This window comes from Chanos chanos, chromosome 7 (assembly GCF_902362185.1).
Source record: "Chanos chanos chromosome 7, fChaCha1.1, whole genome shotgun sequence".
Taxonomy (NCBI): Eukaryota; Metazoa; Chordata; class Actinopteri; order Gonorynchiformes; family Chanidae; genus Chanos; species Chanos chanos.
The window spans coordinates 22,559,270-22,578,533 of NC_044501.1; the positions used below are offsets into that span (position 1 = coordinate 22,559,270).

At 41.7% G+C, this 19,264-nt stretch overlaps 1 protein-coding gene across 1 annotated transcript in view; it reads right to left on the minus strand.

The window, feature by feature from the left end:
• Window positions 1-19,264, minus strand: part of ptprt (protein tyrosine phosphatase receptor type T) — a 204,748-nt gene that overhangs the window by 12,924 nt on the left and 172,560 nt on the right. Inside the window, exons 21-27 of the mRNA XM_030779105.1 lie at window positions 15,998-16,085; window positions 8,599-8,684; window positions 6,595-6,631; window positions 6,251-6,348; window positions 5,383-5,499; window positions 2,620-2,774; window positions 428-563 (exon numbers count right to left, since the gene is read on the minus strand). Coding sequence (XP_030634965.1) covers window positions 428-563; window positions 2,620-2,774; window positions 5,383-5,499; window positions 6,251-6,348; window positions 6,595-6,631; window positions 8,599-8,684; window positions 15,998-16,085 — 717 coding nt within the window. The remainder of the gene's footprint in view (window positions 1-427; window positions 564-2,619; window positions 2,775-5,382; window positions 5,500-6,250; window positions 6,349-6,594; window positions 6,632-8,598; window positions 8,685-15,997; window positions 16,086-19,264) is intronic.

The following is a 19,264-nucleotide window of genomic DNA, read 5'->3' on the forward strand; positions in this document are numbered from 1 at the left end:
TCTCTGACAGGTTCTGCCTGCCCATCCACAACCTGAAAGACAGTTTTCCATTCCTTCCTACTAATAGTTTTCCTAAAGGAAAAGGAAGAGAGTACATCTGTGGCCTGTGGTAGGTGAAGTTTTTTTCCAATGACAGTCACTGCTGTGTTTCATAGATGAAACTATTTCTAAACATCAAAGTTTTGGTAAGTCTACTGTGTTATAAATGGAATGATGAGCCATTTTCTAATAACCAAACTTCTCTCCAGAACATTCTCTATTTATGTATATTCATAAGGCCAAGAAACGGAGGGCGATCAGTCAACAACTTGAAACTGTCATGAAAAGGGATGAAAACTGTTCAGAAAAGCATGCAGGTTAGATGAGAGAGTGAGGTGTAGAGATCTTGGGAAGAGTTAGGGTTGTGAAACAACAGCATGGTACTCACCTCTGTCTGGACCATGTTGACTCTCTGTGATCGAAGCTCTCGGATACAGTTAAAGATGTCCACCACTCCCTCGTTCTCTGCCATGTCCAACATTATGTCCACCGCAATGAAACAACCTGTTCTCCCAGCTCCAGCACTGCCGGGAGAGAGAGAGAGAGAGAGATCAGTTCATCAGAACTGCCCAGAACTGCCCTGATAGTCTTGAAATTGGGACATCTACCAGTTCACGTGCAGATATTCTGTTTCCAATGAAAGTTTGCCTGGACCTCAAGATTTCACTTTATTAAAACACAGGAAAACACAAAGAGTCACATTCAGTTTCAACCCTATTCAGAAGATTCCAGTATTCAGAGAGCTAGCGAAAGACTGCTGACACATACTCTGGACATACTCAAGTTCATATGTCTATAAACTCAGTGGAGAGAGAGAGAGAGAGAGAGAGAGAGGGAGAGAGAAAGAGAGAGAGAGAAACAGACTGGGTGGAAGGTTATGGTCATTTGCTCTGGTCTTGATTTTAGGTCTTGATCCTGTGTTTAAAGAAACACACTCAGCTCGGTTAATGATAGTGTGTGGTTTGGAGTGTGTGTGTGTAGGTTGGGGGCTGATGAATCATCATTCATTTGGTTTTGTCAGACACACACACACATACACATACACACACACAGGGACCTAGCACCACAGATTGCCTGTCAGCAGTGGTGATTAATGGTGCCACTAGTGAACAACTGGGTCTTGGCAGCCACAGAGAGAAAGAGAGAGAGAGAGATAGAGAGAGAGAGATAGAGAGAGAGAGAGAGAGGGAGAGGGAGAGAGAAAGAGAGAAAAGGAGACAGGGGGGAGAAAAAGAGAGAGAGGGAAGGAAGAGGGGAGTTGAAGGAAATTAGAAATTACACTGCAGCGTGTCAACGGTTTCAGCTCACAGTCCTAATTCATCTTTTACACTTCATCTTCATCACCTCTCCCTCATTCTGCTGCTATCTCTCCATCCTCTCTCTCACCATCCTTTCTCTCTCTCTCTCTTTCAACTGAGTACTGTACTGAAGACTGGCGTCTTTCCACTGTGTACTCAGAAGCATTCAGGGAGAGATATATGGTAATTTCTCTCTGGAGAAACTTGTTATGATAACAACGATTTAATGACCATGATATTTAAGAGTAATCTCTGGGGAAAATCACACTATTATTATATCTTATGGTGATGATATGGATCAGAGGCAGTAAAGAAGAATCAAAACCACACAGGGCATAATAAAAGTCCTGCATTATGGATACCACACAGGGCATAATAAAAGTCCTACATTATGGATGAGTACATATTTCAATAATCTTACTCTTTTCATCATCATGCTTTCCACAAAATATTCAGTAATACTGCAGTTTCTTCATTCTTGCATTTTCCTCTGCTTGCTCTCTCTCTTTCTCTTCCCCTCTCTCTCTCTCTCTCTCTCTCTCTCTCACTCTCCCTGTGCTCTAGGGGGAAAGAAAAGGCATACTTGGCACTGTTGCTAATCCACTCTGAAAATGTCTTTGTCACATCTGCTTTGTTTTGGGATTCCAGGGCCAGCCACAAAATTGCACTGTGCCATTTAACAGGCTACTCCTGTCACCTCTTATTGAAGAAGCATCTCACACACTCTGTGAGTGTATGTGTGTGTGTGTGTGTGTGTGTGTGTGTGTGTGTGTGTGCTTGCATGTGTGTAAAGGCTTCTGGCTTCCACAGTCCTACCCTGAAAGCCTTTGTGTTTCTGGTTCTGTTGTCAGTCTGTACAGTGCAGTAACAGAGAAGTCACCCCAGGGGGTCTGATCCCAGTAAACTGTGGTCTCCATAGGAAATGTTAACATAGGAAAGACACGATTTTATTCAATGATGACAGAAACAACACTGTTTCCACATACAGCACTCAACTCTCTGTGTTCCCCTCTCAGTCTTTATGGCAACAAATAAACAAACAACATAAAACAAATTACAACCTCTGGTCGTAATGTTGTGACATGGGGACCATAGTCCCTCACAGAGAAATGGACTGTCACTCAGAAATTTGGTGAACTCAGAGTTCATCTAAAGACAATATGACTGCCCAGGCTCTACCTCCTCCTGTCCTATGTTAAAGTGGGCTGAATGATAAACAGAACCAGACTGAATATGGGCCTACGGGCCTACGGGCCTGGTCTGGGGTTAGTGTAGCACTCACCTACAGTGGACGACTATGGGCCCGGCGTCCGGGGGGTTTAGGAATTTGACCTGGCGGACGAAGCCCAGCAGACCAGTGGCATAGCAGGGCACGCCGTGGTCTGGCCAGCTGGTGAAATGGAACTGTCGGATCTCCCGGATCTCATGGTGCCCCTTCTGACGGAGAACCAAGGTCACAGGTCACAGGAACACAGAGGTAGGTTAGGACTGTGTGAAAAATGTGCTCAATCTGTGTGGATGTCATATTAAGAGTCAAACTTGTGTCAGAGTGGTAAGACATGTCTGTGCCGTCTCTGTGTTTTGGTACAAAGTAATAACTTCTGAGGTCATTATATGTTTCCAAACATACTTCCTTTGAATTATATTGTAAATAAAACCAATAAGTGTAAATTTCATATTTTGTGTTATCACTGTGTAAAATAACTGAGAATAAGCTGAGGTGACATGTAGACCTGAGGACAGGAGTAAGTAACCCATTCTATGACGTTTTCCACCAACATCATTCCCTTACACCTATATTCCCACATTCCCATATGCCCATATTACCACATTGTCATGTTCCCATATTCCTGTATTCCCATATCTCCATATTCTCACTTGAAGCTTTGCTCGAATACCCCCAATCACCCCCAATCATCTGGATGCACATTGGCAAATGACAATGTCCTGTAAATGTTTCCCTGCTGGCATTAATAACAGAGTACTCATTCTACGGTCTGTCCAGGTACATGTTAGAATATCTGGCTGTGAAATGGATATCTTCTCAAATCTGTTCCAATACTATCAGCATAATTCTCAGGGCATATCTTCATCTCAGTGGGCTCGTACTAGCAAAGCAGAGCTGGTGTTGGACTGGGAAACACATTCATGATTTCTTTACTTCCCTGTCATAGACATTCAGTGTAAGAGATGACTGTGGACTATATGGGCATGTGTAGTGAGTGGACAGAACCAGGATGTTCCTGCCCTAGTCTACTGTTTCTGTCTCACCCCTTACATCATCGGCCTCTGTCGCTGAACAACGACCGTTAGAGCTTTAGTGAGAAATGCTCAGTTTAGAATAACAGCTTCAAATGAGTTTACTGTGAAACAGGAGAGAGGTCAAATCATTTTCCTTATTACAGGATAAAAATGATTTTCCACAACCTGGTCTCCTGAGAAATCAGGAAACGCACATCTATTGTCCATGCCCTGAAAATTGGTTCATATACACCGAATCCTGCACAAGCGCCACCAAGTGGCTATTAGGATTTAATAACCACAACAACATTCGCCTGATAGCAGGCTTCGTGCGCCAACCGATTTTAACACCGGTGCCTGACATGTGTGCTTGAATAATTTAAGAGAAAAAAAGTACAAAACTGGATTCAAAACTACAACACTCTGAGCACGGAGCAGCGGCCTATGTGGCTGAGCCACCGCAGCGTACCGGCATCCTGTAGAAATGGGCAAGTTTCATGGGCTAATGTGGTGGTTTCAACATGAGAGCCTGTGGACCTACGGGATGATAATGCGCCTCAGTGCCTCAGTGATGTAAGCCGCTGCACCCTTCTCAGAGTGTTGCACGTTCAAATCTGTTTTGTACTTTTTTTTATTTTTTAATAGCCGCTTGGTGGCGCAACATATATGAACTGATTTTCAGGGCATGAACAATCGGTGCACGTATTCCAATTGCTCAACAGACCAGGTTGTTTTCCAACAGGAATAGGTCAGTATCATGTATGCAATGACACCAGAAGAAAGTCGTCTGCATTACATTGCCAACTGTGTGGTGTTTTTACCCTAGTCCTGTGGAGATGCAGAAAAGAAAAGTTCATTAATAAGCATCTCTGACAGAATAGTGTTCAGCAAAAGGCCTCTAGTAAATATCCTCCACTAAACTATCAGTCTCTCTACACCTCCACGTCTCTGGGCTAATACCAAACTCTTAATTGCGATTTGTGCACGGTGTAATCCACGCCTGACAGAGAGACCTCACAAAGCTGCTTAATGCGGGAGAATAAAACACGAATGTGTGTGTGTGTGTGTGTGTGTCAAAGAGAGAGAGAAACATGGAAGATGTCAGAAATGTGAGCCATGTCACCATGACGTTCTACTTTTAATAGTGAAACAGATGAGTGGGCCGAGAGAACAGGAAGAGGATTCCTCTCTGTCTCTCCACACTCGCAGGGAAGAGAAATGATTAAGTTATATTAGCCTTGAGAGACGTGGCGATGAAGCGTGGGAGAAACTTGCTGACAGCACACACCTCTGCAGTGTATGCTTAGAGCTTCATAAACCCCCAGAAAGTTAAACAAATCCTGCCTATAAAAGTTTCCTTTCCTTACATGTGCTTTACTGAGATTCAAACATTCAACAATAAAATGATCCTCTCTAGCATACGTGGTCTGGGTACCTCATCAAGATCTTGGTTTTCTAACAAATTCTCCTCTGTCTCTCAACTGTGAGCTCATTAAGTTCTATGCTTCAGTCCACAACAAAACGGTTTGATGTGAACCCATCTTTACCGAAGCAGCACAGAACCAAATACATGCACTGGTGCTGAACTGACCAAGTCCAGTCTGAAAGTCAAAAGAGCCATAATCAGAGTTCTTTTGAATTTCCTGCGCACAGAATAGTCATTTAAGGGGTAAATCATTAAAGGGACAGTCCTATAGTGTCTCTATGTGATTAATAATGACATATCCACAGTTATGGGGACTGTGTGGAGGCAAATAGTTGTGTTTCTGCTGTTCTTACTTATCCCTGAAAAAGTGGGTTGTACCTTTTGGACGGTGAAGGTGCGGATGACGTATTCTGCCAGAGGCTCCGTTTCTATCAGATTCACTTTGATATCTCCATACATCTCCATCTCATCTGGCCAATAGCGCACACATTTCACCTGTGTGAGGAGACACACACACATCCATGCACGTACACACACACACACACACACACACGAACACACACATAGACATGCATGCACACGCACACACACACACACAAATGTTCAGAGAGCAAGAGAGAATTATGGCAAAGCTGTTAATTTAGTAAAAAATCACATCTGGCCTGTTTCCACTGCCAGATCTCTTGTTTTTGGCAAAGCAGAGTTTTCTCAGACTAACTGAGCGAAAGGCAAGTGTTATTGTTCTCAAAACAAAGAAAAACAAAGGCTCCATCAGCACCTATCAAAGCCTCCACTCCAGTCATAATTAAGAGTCACACTGGGCAAGCTCCATCACACCTGAGCATCAACCTCACGCTCCATCACACCTGAGCATCAACCTCTACACCCACAAGCTTTCAGTTAATTACGAAAGAAGTGACTGGCAAAAAACAGTTTTATTTTCTTCTATGCACACCAAACCCAGTTATGTCTTCACTATTAGACGTTTTTATATAATTTGTGTGTTTGCCCCTGTTCACGTGTTTAAACAATACAACTGGCAGGTTCAGCCCATATAAATACCAATAAACACATTTATAACACATTTACCACTGTATTATATGTTAATCTCGTCATACGTGTGATGTGACAGCACCCTGTAAAGTCTGACTGGTTATTTTGAAGACTGGTTTTCACTCATCTTTAATGTATGACATCCCTGCTCATGTCGATAACCAATAACCCATAATCTCCTACTAACACTTACCCTGCCCACTTCCACCAGGTTGGTTACCATGACGATGCTTCCAGAGTTCTCCTGCCATATCATCCTCCAGAAATCTCTCACTGTCTCCTGCATGGGACCTACAGCAGGACAGAGTGGACACGGTTAACACTGTGTCATGACAACAGCTCATCAATACTGCAAAGATATCATCATTTATTTATTTATTCATTTATTAGGTAATGAGATGAGTCTGCAGCATTTCTCTGTGGCTTTATGAACTGCCATAAGATTTCATGTCTAGGGTGAAATGACTGTACACTTGTTGAGGGACAGTTTTCAGCTGTGCTTAACTGTGTGAATGCAGGTAAATCCATTTTAATTACCCTGTGTGGCAATGTAGTGCCTTGGTCTGTGATATCCCTGTGACAAAAAAGGAAGGAGAGAACAAGGAAAAGACAAAGGAAAGAGAAAAACATTGTAAACCTTCTTGAAAACTTGTGAGAGAGTAACATGATTTTCCTCCTCTGTGAAACAATGGGGGAATTCCAGCATTGTTTTTTCCAGTCAGCAAGATAACTCACTCAAAAGCATTGCTTTGGCACCATCAATACTACACAGCAATCTGGCCAGGCAATGCCACCCAAACGCCGTGTTCAACACATTCATTAGTGTCAGTGCACTGAGCAATAAATTAGGTATCAGCAGCCCTCTGCTCCCTGTCGACAGGGCTATGAATGCTCCCATCGATTTTTTATGACTGGAACCTTAGTGAGATCGAACCCTGTAATTGCTTTATTAGTTTGGCAAATGGCAGTGATGGCTTGGGGTGGGGGCGTGGGGGGACTGGTGAGGGCTGTGAGGAGATGTGGATGGGGGGGGGGGTTTAATTCCATAAACAGCTGGAACTCAGCCCCGCTCTGATGTCTGCTGATGGGTAATTTACATGTGTTTTTTTAGCCCCCAGCATACAATGACGATAATCACACTATGGCTACTGTAGATTTGTTATGTCATAGTGAGACACGTCTCTATGAAGAGGAATTACATTTGGAATGCATTCCAACCTGTTATGCAATCATAAAGAGGTTCAAACAAAGTGCCAGGAATTTAACTGCAGCTATGAGTGTGACCCCAGAGAACAGAGAGCCTGCAAATAAACCTGTGTAATCTGGTGACTGACGGTGTAAATACATGACGAATCGCTTGAAAATAACTCACTTTGGCTCTAGTATAACCATCATGCTATAACTGTTGCGCCAACAAATTCTGATGTTACACACACACACACACACACACACGTGCACGTAGGTGCCTGCTTGCGGCATATGCAATTACCAGTTTGAAAGTATTAAAATGTATATTTACACAGACATTTTCATCTATTTAAATTACCGTGTTGATTTTAGTATGGGTTTTAATGATTTACACCCTTGTAAATTTATGAAGACCATCTCCAGATATCTTTAAAATCATCATTTATACATCATGTACAACAGAAACATAAACAGTATGCTTCAAAAGCCTGACACAGGCTTAATAATAATCAAAATATAGCATATTATTAAGATAATGAAATTTCACTTTTCATAGGAGGTGTTAGCTTACATTCACCAGAGCAGTGTGTGTCACTGTGGTCTGGGGGTTTGGGAGAAAGCTGTACTCATGTGGATGTGAGAGTGACTGTGGTTTAGGGTTTGGGAGAAAGCTGTACTCATGTGGATGTGAGAGTGACTGTAGTCTGGGGGTTTGGGAGAAAGCTGTACTCATGTGGATGTGAGAGTGACTGTGGTTTAGGGTTTGGGAGAAAGCTGTACTTATGTGGATGTGAGAGTGACTGTAGTCTGGGGGTTTGGGAAAAAGCTGTACTCATGTGGATGTGAGAGTGACTGTGGTCCGGGGGTTTGGGAGAAAGCTGTACTCATGTGGATGTGAGAGTGACTGTGGTCTGGGGGTTTGGGAGAAAACTGTACTCATGTGGATGTGAGAGTGACTGTGGTTTAGGGTTTGGGAGAAAGCTGTACTCATGTGGATGTGAGAGTGACTGTGGTCTGGGGGTTTGGGAGAAAGCTGTACTCATGTGGATGTGAGAGTGACTGTGGTTTAGGGTTTGGGAGAAAGCTGTACTCATGTGGATGTGAGAGTGACTGTGGTCTGGGGGTTTGGGAGAAAGCTGTACTCATGTGGATGTGAGAGTGACTGTGGTCTGGGGGTTTGGGAGAAAGCTGTACTCATGTGGATGTGAGAGTGACTGTGGTCTGGGGGTTTGGGAGAAAGCTGTACTCATGTGGATGTGAGAGTGACTGTGGTCTGAGGGTTTGGGAGAAAGCTGTACTCATGTGGATGTGAGAGTGACTGTGGTCTGGGGTTTGGGAGACAGCGGTACTCACATCGATGTAGTTGGCGTTGATGTAGTCAGAGTGAGGGTCACCCTCCAGCAGCTGCAGTCTCACCCTCGTGTGATCATCTGTGGGGTCAAATATTCACAGAAGAGCAGGTCTAAAGTTACATTTACCCAGTTAAGGGACAAATATTCACAGAAGAGCAGGTCTAAAGTTACATTTACCCAGTTAAGGGACAAATATTCACAGAAGAGCAGGTCTAAAGTTACATTTACCCAGTTAAGGGACAAATGTTCACAGAAGAGCATGTCTAAAGTTACATTTACCCAGTTAAGGGACAAATATTCACAGAAGAGCATGTCTAAAGTTACATTTACCCAGTTAAGGGACAAATATTCACAGAAGAGTGAGGTAACTAGTTACTGAGTTTAGAATTATTCAAAAGAATATTCTTTTCTTTGAAGTAAGAAACATTCTTATAATATTTCTCGTGTTTAGAAATACGGGCACTGGTCCTGCATGAAAGGCAGGTCTATTATTCCAAAGTACAAAGAATAAACACGACACAAACACATGCCCAGTTCCTCCCCAATGTACAGACACTGCACAGCTGGTGATAAGTGTTAAAATTGTGAAAGAGCGACGTAGCGATCAGAATGTGTGTTGTGTGGTTAGAAATCATCCGCCATGTCAGAAAATAAACTCAGGGAATTTCTATGTGTTGTGTCTTGTCCTAGAGAGTTAAAGAAATCTTTTTTTTCCTCTTTAAAGATTCTTGGTAGCATTCTGACGAGGAGGCCAGTCTCAGGGCAGCCAGAACAGGGTAAGAAATATCCTCCAAAAGACAGCATCAACACAACTGTACAGCAACAATCAGCACCGGCTATAAAATTAACTGCTCTTGAGTCAAACACCCCACCCTATCTCTCTCTCTCTCTCTCTCTCTCTCCCTCTCCCCCTCTTTCTCTCTCTCTCTTTGGGGCCATAGCAACAAATAAGGACATATCTCACTTTGACCCAGGCGTGGGGGTGGTTTGCCCTTTCTGTTTTAGGGCAGAAACTGTACAACATGTGTTTACAGAATGTTCACGGTTGAATCCTGTTTTTGGACTTAAATACAGACTCTGTATGAAACTGGGTTTAACGCTCACATTCGAGCTCTTCATACTGGGGCCACGGTATACTTCTGTACAGCGGTTTAAGTAGTGTGTCTGGTGAATTTTAGCCTATCTGGCTATTTTGCTCACAAGAAGAAATAGAATAAATGGGGAGGGCTTCACAGACCCAGTTACAATGTTTACATGTTTGGTTTTTGGTTGGGGTGCATCACTTAATATGGACAGAATCAAGATGGATTAATTGATGTATTAAAGGCAATGAAAAAAAAAAATCTCTCTCTCTCTCTGTCTCTCAAAAGAGCATTCATCAGAGACCTCCCAATGATGCCATCAGCAGATATACAGTGATGAGAGACAGACTAGAGAGAGAGACACGCTAGAGGACTCGTCAGAGAGTGGCACGTGCAGTTTTGCTTTGATCTCTGTTAAAAATGCAAATGGTTGGGTTTAGGCATGTCTGCCATGAGCCATCTAATGCACTCTGTAGATAGGCACCCGGAGGTGTCCTCCTCCTCTCTCTCTCTCTCTTTTCTTTCTTCTATCCATCTCTCTCTCTCTCTTTTCTATCCATCTTTCTCTCTCCCTCTACAAATAAGCGAGTTCAAAGCTGGGGCTGTGAGAATATTGTGTTGAGAATCTTCTGTTTCTAACTCTTAATTTTTCAAAACAGACCAACGCCCAACACTGTCTGCATCTCTCTCTCTCTCTCTCTCTCTCTCTCTCTCACCATGGTCATGTACACAGCTCATCTCCTCTCCTCTCACACAGGCCTTTATCCGCCTGCTGCCCTCATGTCTCAAGCAGACTGAGTGAAAGGAGGCAGTTGGGGAGGGAGAGGTAATTAAACACAACCATGTCAGCTGTCACAACAAAAGCAAGCAGCAGGGAGTTTCTCTGCTGAGGAGGAAGCCCCACAGAGAGAGAGAGAGAGAGAGAGAGAGAGAGAGAGAGAGAGAAATAGAAGGCTTGTGAGCTGACATGGATTTGTAGCGGCACAGGTTTTCCACGGCTGGCTAATATGCCAGCAGACACACTTCTGTGCCTCACCAGAGGCCAGAGAGGAAAAACAGGGCACAGAAAGAGTGGCAGTACAATCATCTCAACACCTGACATCTGACGTCAACAGCCACAGGGAGAAAGGAAGCAAAGACTGAAAAACAGAGGGGCGGTGAGGATGCAGGGCTAAATGAATAATGATAGGGATTAAGAACAGATAGAGATGGGTCATAAGACATTGGGAAACAAGTGTGGAGACTTGGAGATAAGGATGGATAGATAGATGGATGAATGAGAGAAAAAAAAAAAAGGAATGGATGGTGGATGGTACCAACATCAAACTTCAGAGAGCCAAGGGTGTGAGACTTTGATGCAAAAAATAAAGGTACATTAAAGAGAAACGGAGAAATTTCTAGTATGGTCAGAATTTGACTCTTTAAAATTGTCCTTTCATCATTGCTAATAAAACTTAACAGTTCTGTTTCTTTGTGTGAGGCTTAGCCTGACTGAAAAGAGACATATTCAGCTTCAAAGCCATTAAAAAAAAATCCTAAACCCTGATTTGTGAATAGCTATGCTGAAGGGGGGCTCTTTTTAAGCGCTATACCTACTCTGTTGCTAGTCTATTAATCATTGCATGGAAGGCCTGTGTCACCCTTTTATGTGCTAATACACAGCCCTGCTAAACTGTCAAGTTGGTTCAATGCATTACGCACTTTAAATAGCCTATTAAATGCAGACATTTCCCGAGGTTCCATGGCCGAGATGCTGACTAGCACTCCTAGCGTGCAGGAAACGGCCATGTCTACAGTTTATCCAGTTTAATCCGGTCCCAAGATTAGACGTTTATTCCCCCGAGGACCTGGGTCTGGGTGCAGACGCAAGGTGTTTGCTCTGACCCCTTTGCTGTGAGACTTCCTATGCTTGATACAAGTGTTGTTACCAATCTGGGCAGGACAAAGGTGTTCAGAGTCCAGCTGTGGAAAGCAGAACTGTTCCAAAGCATCACTATTTTACAACTGCTCATTTCAATCCCCCTTCCATCCTTCAAGCTGGATGATTCATCTCAGTCGTCCAGTTTGGTTTGATAATTGCGTGAAACATTAAAAAGAATCCAGTTAGTTCTTATATTTTATATAGTTTTTTTGACCTTGATTTTACCATAAAGTTATTATTTATTTATTTTTTGCAAAGAAGCAAACAAAAGAGAAGGAATCTGGTGTGAAATATTGGTTTTCTGTATAATTGTTGGTCGGGTGTATTTATGATTAATGCTGTTAAAAGCTCTTATTTTGAGAGATTTGGTTAATGCAAACTCTTTGTTGAGAACTAAAGGGGGAAAAAAACAAACAGTGAACAGTGGCTTCAGAGTCCGTCTGGGGATGGCATTGCTTAGGCTTTGGTCAATACATCACATGCTCACTTATTTATTTGTTTGTTTGTTTGTTTGTTTATTATGAGGAGATTTCAGGGGAATCTCTGAAGATTAGGGAGGTATGTGTGTGGAATTAATGTTGGTTAGGATGTGAGAATCTGGGTCATTTTGAAAGATGCGCGCGCATACACACACACACACACACTCTGACACTTGAAGCGAGACGAACCTGAATAGCTGACTCATTGTGATTATTATCATTCATATGTAATATGTGAATCGTATATGCATCACAACAGTGGTGAAAACAGGAGTTGCTAAAGTGACTGACAGGCAGTGCAATAACCTGCCATGTACGGACAGTCCAATCAGGCCTCGGGCTTTCCTTTATAATCAATAACCATCTGAGTGGACGGAGAATGCAGTGTTCTCTTAAAAGCTCTTCTATTGCTCAACAAAGACCAAATCACTTTTGACACCAAATACGATTCAAAAGTAATGTTCCATTCATGTCCAGTTATGTTCACAGATAGAAATAAAATAGATAGCATTTATGTGTTATACACACACACACACACACACACACACACACACCTTTCTTGCACACATGCATGTCGCTGTGTGTATGTGTATGTGTGTTTATTGCTCTAAACCCAATAATTAAATAAGTAAATCTCATTTATAGTGTATTTTTTATGGTTGGGATTACAGCAGCTCTCTCTCTCTCCCTCACACACACACACACACACACACACACAATTTCACACACTGCTAGGAATGCAAGACCTAAACCCAGGGAGATCAATATAGCTGAAGTGGAGATGTTATTTCTTTCTGACTGAAGTGGTGTGGCTTCTCTCTCCCTGAATGGCTCAGCCTGTATTAAACACTCTACCAGAGACAACAGCATCCTGCACAAAAACATGGCCTTTGTTTCAGCCATAAACCAGGTCTAGTGATGCCTCAGATCTGTCTGACCACAGTGATGCCTCAGATCTGTCTGCTTCTTGCCCCCCCCCCTTTCTCTCTCACTCTATACCCTTTATAAACATGGCAAAATAATAGATATATTTCCAAAGCCTGTCCAACAGTATAGAAATGTCCAGTCACTCTTCATCATTAGACAAATTCGTATTCGTAAAGACAATGCAAACAGTGTAGAAATGTCCAGTCACTCTTCATCATTAGACAAAGACAATACAAACAGTGTAGAAATGTCCAGTCACTCTTCATCATTAGACAAAGACAATACAAACAGTGTAGACATGTCCAGTCACTCTTCATCATTAGACAAAGACAATACAAACAGTATAGAAATGTCCAGGTACTCCTCAAGTAACAGCATTGGAAGATAGAGATAGAAAAGAAGAGAGAGAGAGAGAGAGAGAGAGATGGAGGAGAAAGAAAGAGAAGGATGCATTTGTTAGCGTGGGCAGCGCTGGTGCTGGATAGTGTGTAAGTGAGTGAGCTCCCCTCCTTCACCAGTGCTCTGTGATATGTAAATGTTTGCCAATGACGCGTTTATTTTGAGCTTAGACTCTGCTGAATTATAGATGAACATATGGGACGTTTTCTGTTTACACCAAGAACACACTGAAGGAACGCGAGGGGACAGATGCCTCTAATTGCAACTGTCTCCCACTTTTCTATAAACTGTTGAAGGTAATCTAGTTAAATGTTTGTGTGTGTGTGTGTGTGTGTGTGTGTGTGTGTGTGTGTGTGCGCGTGGTTAGCAGCAGTACGGTGTCCTGATTAGAGGGAATCTTAGATGTGACAGGTTCAAATGAAACATAGTTGGCTGGAAATTCACTTCAATATCCCATTACATTTGAAACATGACTTCAAATGTATTTTGGATGTGAAATTAACAACAGCACTAACAATGAAGTGGTATACACATACACACATACACACATACACACTCACACACACGCACGCACAACTTGTGGTCTACAGGTTAGAGAACCGGGCTTGTGAGTAAGGGTTGCTGGTTCAATTTCCAGGACTGATATCCATGGCTGTGTGCCCCATGCTGCCCACTGCTCCTTGTGTCTGGTGTGTGTATTCACTACTTATGTGCTAGATGGGTTAAATGCAGAGGAGAAATCCACCGTTCACAGTGTGTGTGCAATCACAGAGATTCACATTTACATCTTTACATTTAGTGTTTACGAATGCTTATATGCACTGAAAAGTACCACACTTTATTGTCAAACAGGAGCAAAGGCTTATGGGTCAAAATCAAAGGCAAACACTGCTGGTACATATGTAAAATGTAATCAGTACTGGTTAAACACCCCCCTGGCTTACTCACTATATAACCAACACTTCTTAAAAACAGTTCTGTTTCAGTGGTAGAAATCGGGTTTCTCAGGTTCTCTCTGTGTGTATAACTAAAGGCATATTATTGCTGCTGAACTGATAATTTATTGTGGGACTGATAATTTATGTGGGACTGATCAACCTGTAAATATCAGTTTTATTGCCTGGTAAACACACATCTCATGTAGTGCAGCCAATGAGACATTAGCCCTGTGTGTCTATGACATCATAATTGAGCACGCTCAGAATGTATGCAGGCCTGAGCCTGGGCTGTTTAAATCACAGCTTAGCCATAACACACAGTTCATTAGTGTTAGTGTGAAGTAGCTGATTTGGCTGAATTAAACGGATGACTTTGCTCTGAAAGAATGGCCCCATAATAACGGGAACGCTAAAAAAAAAAAAAAAAAATCACTCCATTAAGTGGGAGGTGCCCCTGGCAGATTTCCCTGTTTAAATGAAGACATCCTGCTTTCACTGCCTTCTCCAATATTTTCACAAGGAAATTAACTTTTTTTTGTGTGTGCCAAATACAGTAAGATGGAGAGTTTTCATTACTGGTGCATGTAATTAAAAGGTGTAGGCTAATGGCTTATTCATCATCGTTCCTGTCTGCTATCAGAACAGGACAGTCTCCTCCATTCTGACCGCGCTTTCATCATAAAAGCATTCCGTTTTTTAGACAGGCTATCAACAAGGCCTTCATTAAGAGGTATTACAACCCCCTCACACAACAGACTCAACACACAGAACAGTCTACCTGTTATTGAGCCCAATGTTAGCGTGATCTGAAGAGCTCCAGATGGAATTCTGTTTAAAACTCTCAAACCACCAAATCTGTTTCATGTCTCTGTGAGCAGACACAGGCAGTTTATTCTCAGTGAATAGGTCTCATTCAAGAGATTCTCATTAAATGCAGAAAAATGCAGGTTCTCGCCGACTTCTACTTCACCATAATAACGCACTAATCTACTGTAATCTCCACCAATGACATTCATCTGAGGCTGAAGACAGTAAAGTTCCATCTCTGTCAAGACAGTTACAAATACTCCACACACACTATCTGAAATATACATTCCAGTGTGGTCATATTGTCCACACACACACACCGTCTGAAACACACAGTCCAGTGTGGTCATATAGTCCACACACACACACACACACACACTGTCTGAAACACACACTCCAGTGTGGTCATATTGTCCACACACACACACACGCACACTGTCTGAAACAGACTCCAGTGTGGTCATATTGTCCACACACACTGTCTGAAACACAGACTCCAGTGTGGTCTTATTATCCAAACGCACACACTGTCTGAAACACACAGTCCAGTGTGGTCATATTGTCCACACACACACACATACACACACACACTGTCTGAAACACACACTCTGTCCACAGAATTTATAGCCAGTAGATGGCCATGGCCAACATGGGCTGATGTATAGGTTTAAAGTGTACTGTGAGATTTACATTAGCATGTCTGTGTCTTAGCTATGCTCATGTCATTGAGGAATTGGTGAGAGAACCTGTGGTGTGTCTGTTATACTGCTCATGTTGGTTGTTATTTGGGCCCTGCAGGCCGGGTTGTTTGGGTTTATTCTGGAGTCTAAACCTTGTCAGTACTCACAAGCTATGATGTTTCCGTAGCGATTCTTGCTCCGGTTCTCATCTTTCTTGGCGGTTTCCCATGGGGCAGTCTGTCCTTCGGCAAGACCCTGTAAACACAACAAACAGTTATACCTCTGTTGGCTCCTGGGACTCACACACACACAGACATGGAGACACACACACACACACGCACGCACGCAAGCGCATATATGTTTATAGACACACATATACACAGATTTCCGAAAAAGGCACATATGCAAAAAACTGTACTATTCACATGTTGGCAGAAATTCACTGTTATGTCTTGAGGCATATTATCTGCTTTTATCAAAGGATCAATGATAGGTTTGCCCCCAATCCGAGTCATTTATTATTGAGTATCTGCCGATACCGAGTCCCGATCCAATACTTGTATTTTCCTAGATAATACAGTTGCACAGTGCACATTTCAAGTACATTAAAGCTATTAAAATCAATTCAATGTATATGTTTGACAACTGAATAGCAATGCATTAGGGAAAAAATTGCACCCAAACTATTCTTCAATTTTTCTTTTTTTATTGTTATTTTACAAAATAATAAAGTAAACCTTGCTGTAAATCTCTGGTAGAGCAGTGTCAGAAATGTAGTGTCGAGAGGGTAGGGCCTACCGTGGCTCCAAAAAAAGAAAACCTGAGGTGCGTTCAGTTAGCACAGAAAGGCAAACATTCAAACATTTTCAAACAGTTTTTCGATTCCTTTGAGTTCACTGCAAACATTTGTGAACACACACAAACTGTCTGAGGAGGTAGTTTTCTGCGGATAAACATGGACGCTGGACTAAGGGAGATGTGTGCCCAGATGGGAGTTATACCAGAAAACATACGTAAGAGATTTTATTTAATCTCCTTACAATAACTCAAGTGGTTAACTTGTCTGTCAGTTACGTTGATACTTTTTGTGAAAGCCTCTTTTTTTGTATACTATCGTTATTAATCCTTAGCGTTAGTTAATCGACTGTATTGCTCTGTGTGGTCGTTAGTTTAGGCTAACTCGCATACATCACATACAGCTAGCGTTAGGTGTTTCAGTTATGATACCTTGATTGTTGTTTGTAGCCTTGAGTATTAATGTCGTTGGAGTATGCTGACCTAAAAACGTTCAAATTTAAAAGTTAAAAGATAACCCATTCGCTTCCCTAGTGGAAATTCCAGCTGAAAATCCAGTAGCTAGTCTATTGGGATGAACTGGTCTGAAATGGTCTGTACTGGTTTCAATTGGTTCCAGTTGGGTTTTCAGATTGTAATGGTTTGCCCAGTTAAGAAAACCAGTTGAAACTATTTAATACCCATTTAGACCTACAGAGCCATGGGCAGTGGCTGCTTCACCAGTTCCACCCAGTTGAAACCAATAGGATGTAACTGGTGTTGTCTGCTATTTATTTCAACTGGAAACAATTGGTCTCAACTGGTCTAACAAACCCAATACCTGCACTTGGTGAGAAAGTGCTGTAAATTGAGAATGCACTTAAAAAAATGAAATATAATGAAATGAATTGTTTGATTCATCAATTAACAACATACAAAGTGCACTAAAGAGAAAATTTAAAAACACTAATCTTTAAAATTGTATATGACTTAAAGAAAGTTTTCTGCCCTCCTATTGGTCAATTTTTATTAATTATATTATGACGGCTATAAACTGACCAAAGAAGTGCACACACTGTTTATTTGGACATGATCACTACTTACTGAAACAATTATATGACATCAGAGCAAGCATTTTGATTACACGATCAGCTTGTGCTCCGTCTTGACTGAAGAGATACCTGGGAAGGGGGCGTGGCTTCTAGCCCCTCTTGAGTAATCTGATTGGTGTATTCAAAAATCCTTGCTGTAACGTCGCACGAAGGCAAGCAATCAAAACCCGCGAATTTCGCTTCGGTTAAAACACAGCTTTACAGTTACAGCCTACAGTTAGCCTTTAGTTCACAATAAAAAAAAAAAGTTTGCTCTGGTAAGGTACTTGAAAGATAATTGTCGGGCTGTTGTTCCCATTTCTCGCATAAAATATTTCGATTTCGACAAAGCTACCAAGTGTTGGGTGTTTGGACGACGGAGCCTATTACCAAGGCCAGGTTTTGCCACTGGTAAACTACTCATTGCATTAAGTGTTTAACATATCTTACTTAACTTACTTTAGCTTTTACATATGACAAAAAACAAGTACTCACTTCGTTGTATGCTAGTAGAGTTATACTGATAGTTATAACTATAGTTAAAGACAGATGATAACGTTACCGAATTAGTTCTTGTGTGTCTCCGTTCAGCTGTATATTCAATGTAGCACACGTTTGCTACCATTTGTTTTTAGTTAACAATAACGTTAGGCTGGTCAGATAACAGCTGTTTGTAGATACAGCTTTATATTGAGTATGCCTGCTGCTGTTAATGCGTTTAGTGAGTACATAGTTACGGATTTTATATAACGCAGCTGAAGATCGAGAACTCACTGCGACAGCGGAGAACAAGAGGGACCCCTCCCCGAAATAAGGACAGAAACAGCGTCACCCACCAGGGAGGTCACCGCCATTAAGAACGACAAAGCATGATTTTAAAAGTGAAATTCTGTATTGTACTTATAACCATTACCAGCGAATGGTGTATGCTTAGTTGACCATGTTTAGGCCTATTAAGACGCCTAGAATTTGACACTGCCGTTTAAATGTTCAGAAATTTCCATCCTCCAACATACTGTATAGCCTGTTAAATCAATCAAACAGAACATTTCCTGAGGCACTGCATTGCCACTTAAAATAATTTTATATTTGTATTTTTATGTTTCTGTTTTCTTTATGTTTACATTTTGTAGTTATACTTTATTTCCTTCCATGTAGCTTGGTACTGCACTCTGAATCTCGTTGTACATTTACAATGACAATAAAGGTATTCCTTATACATTTACTTGTTGCCTGTATTTCAGTATTCTCTGTTAAATTGTCATTATCAAGGTGTATATATAGATTACAGTATACAAAGATGTGTGTGTGTTCTATCAACTATTAAATGCAGTGATGTATTCACTATAATTCGAGGTTCCACTAATTGAAATAAGTTTAATCCATTTAAATACCAACTGTAACATTTCACACACCATTGTGAACTCAATAACCCAGTTGTCTCCAGCTAAAACCAATACAGTTTGAGACCGGTTCAACCAATATAGACCATCTGAGACCAGTTCAACCAATACAGACCATTTGAGACCAGCAGTTTCTATCAGTTGTTTTTCAACTGGAACCAGACCA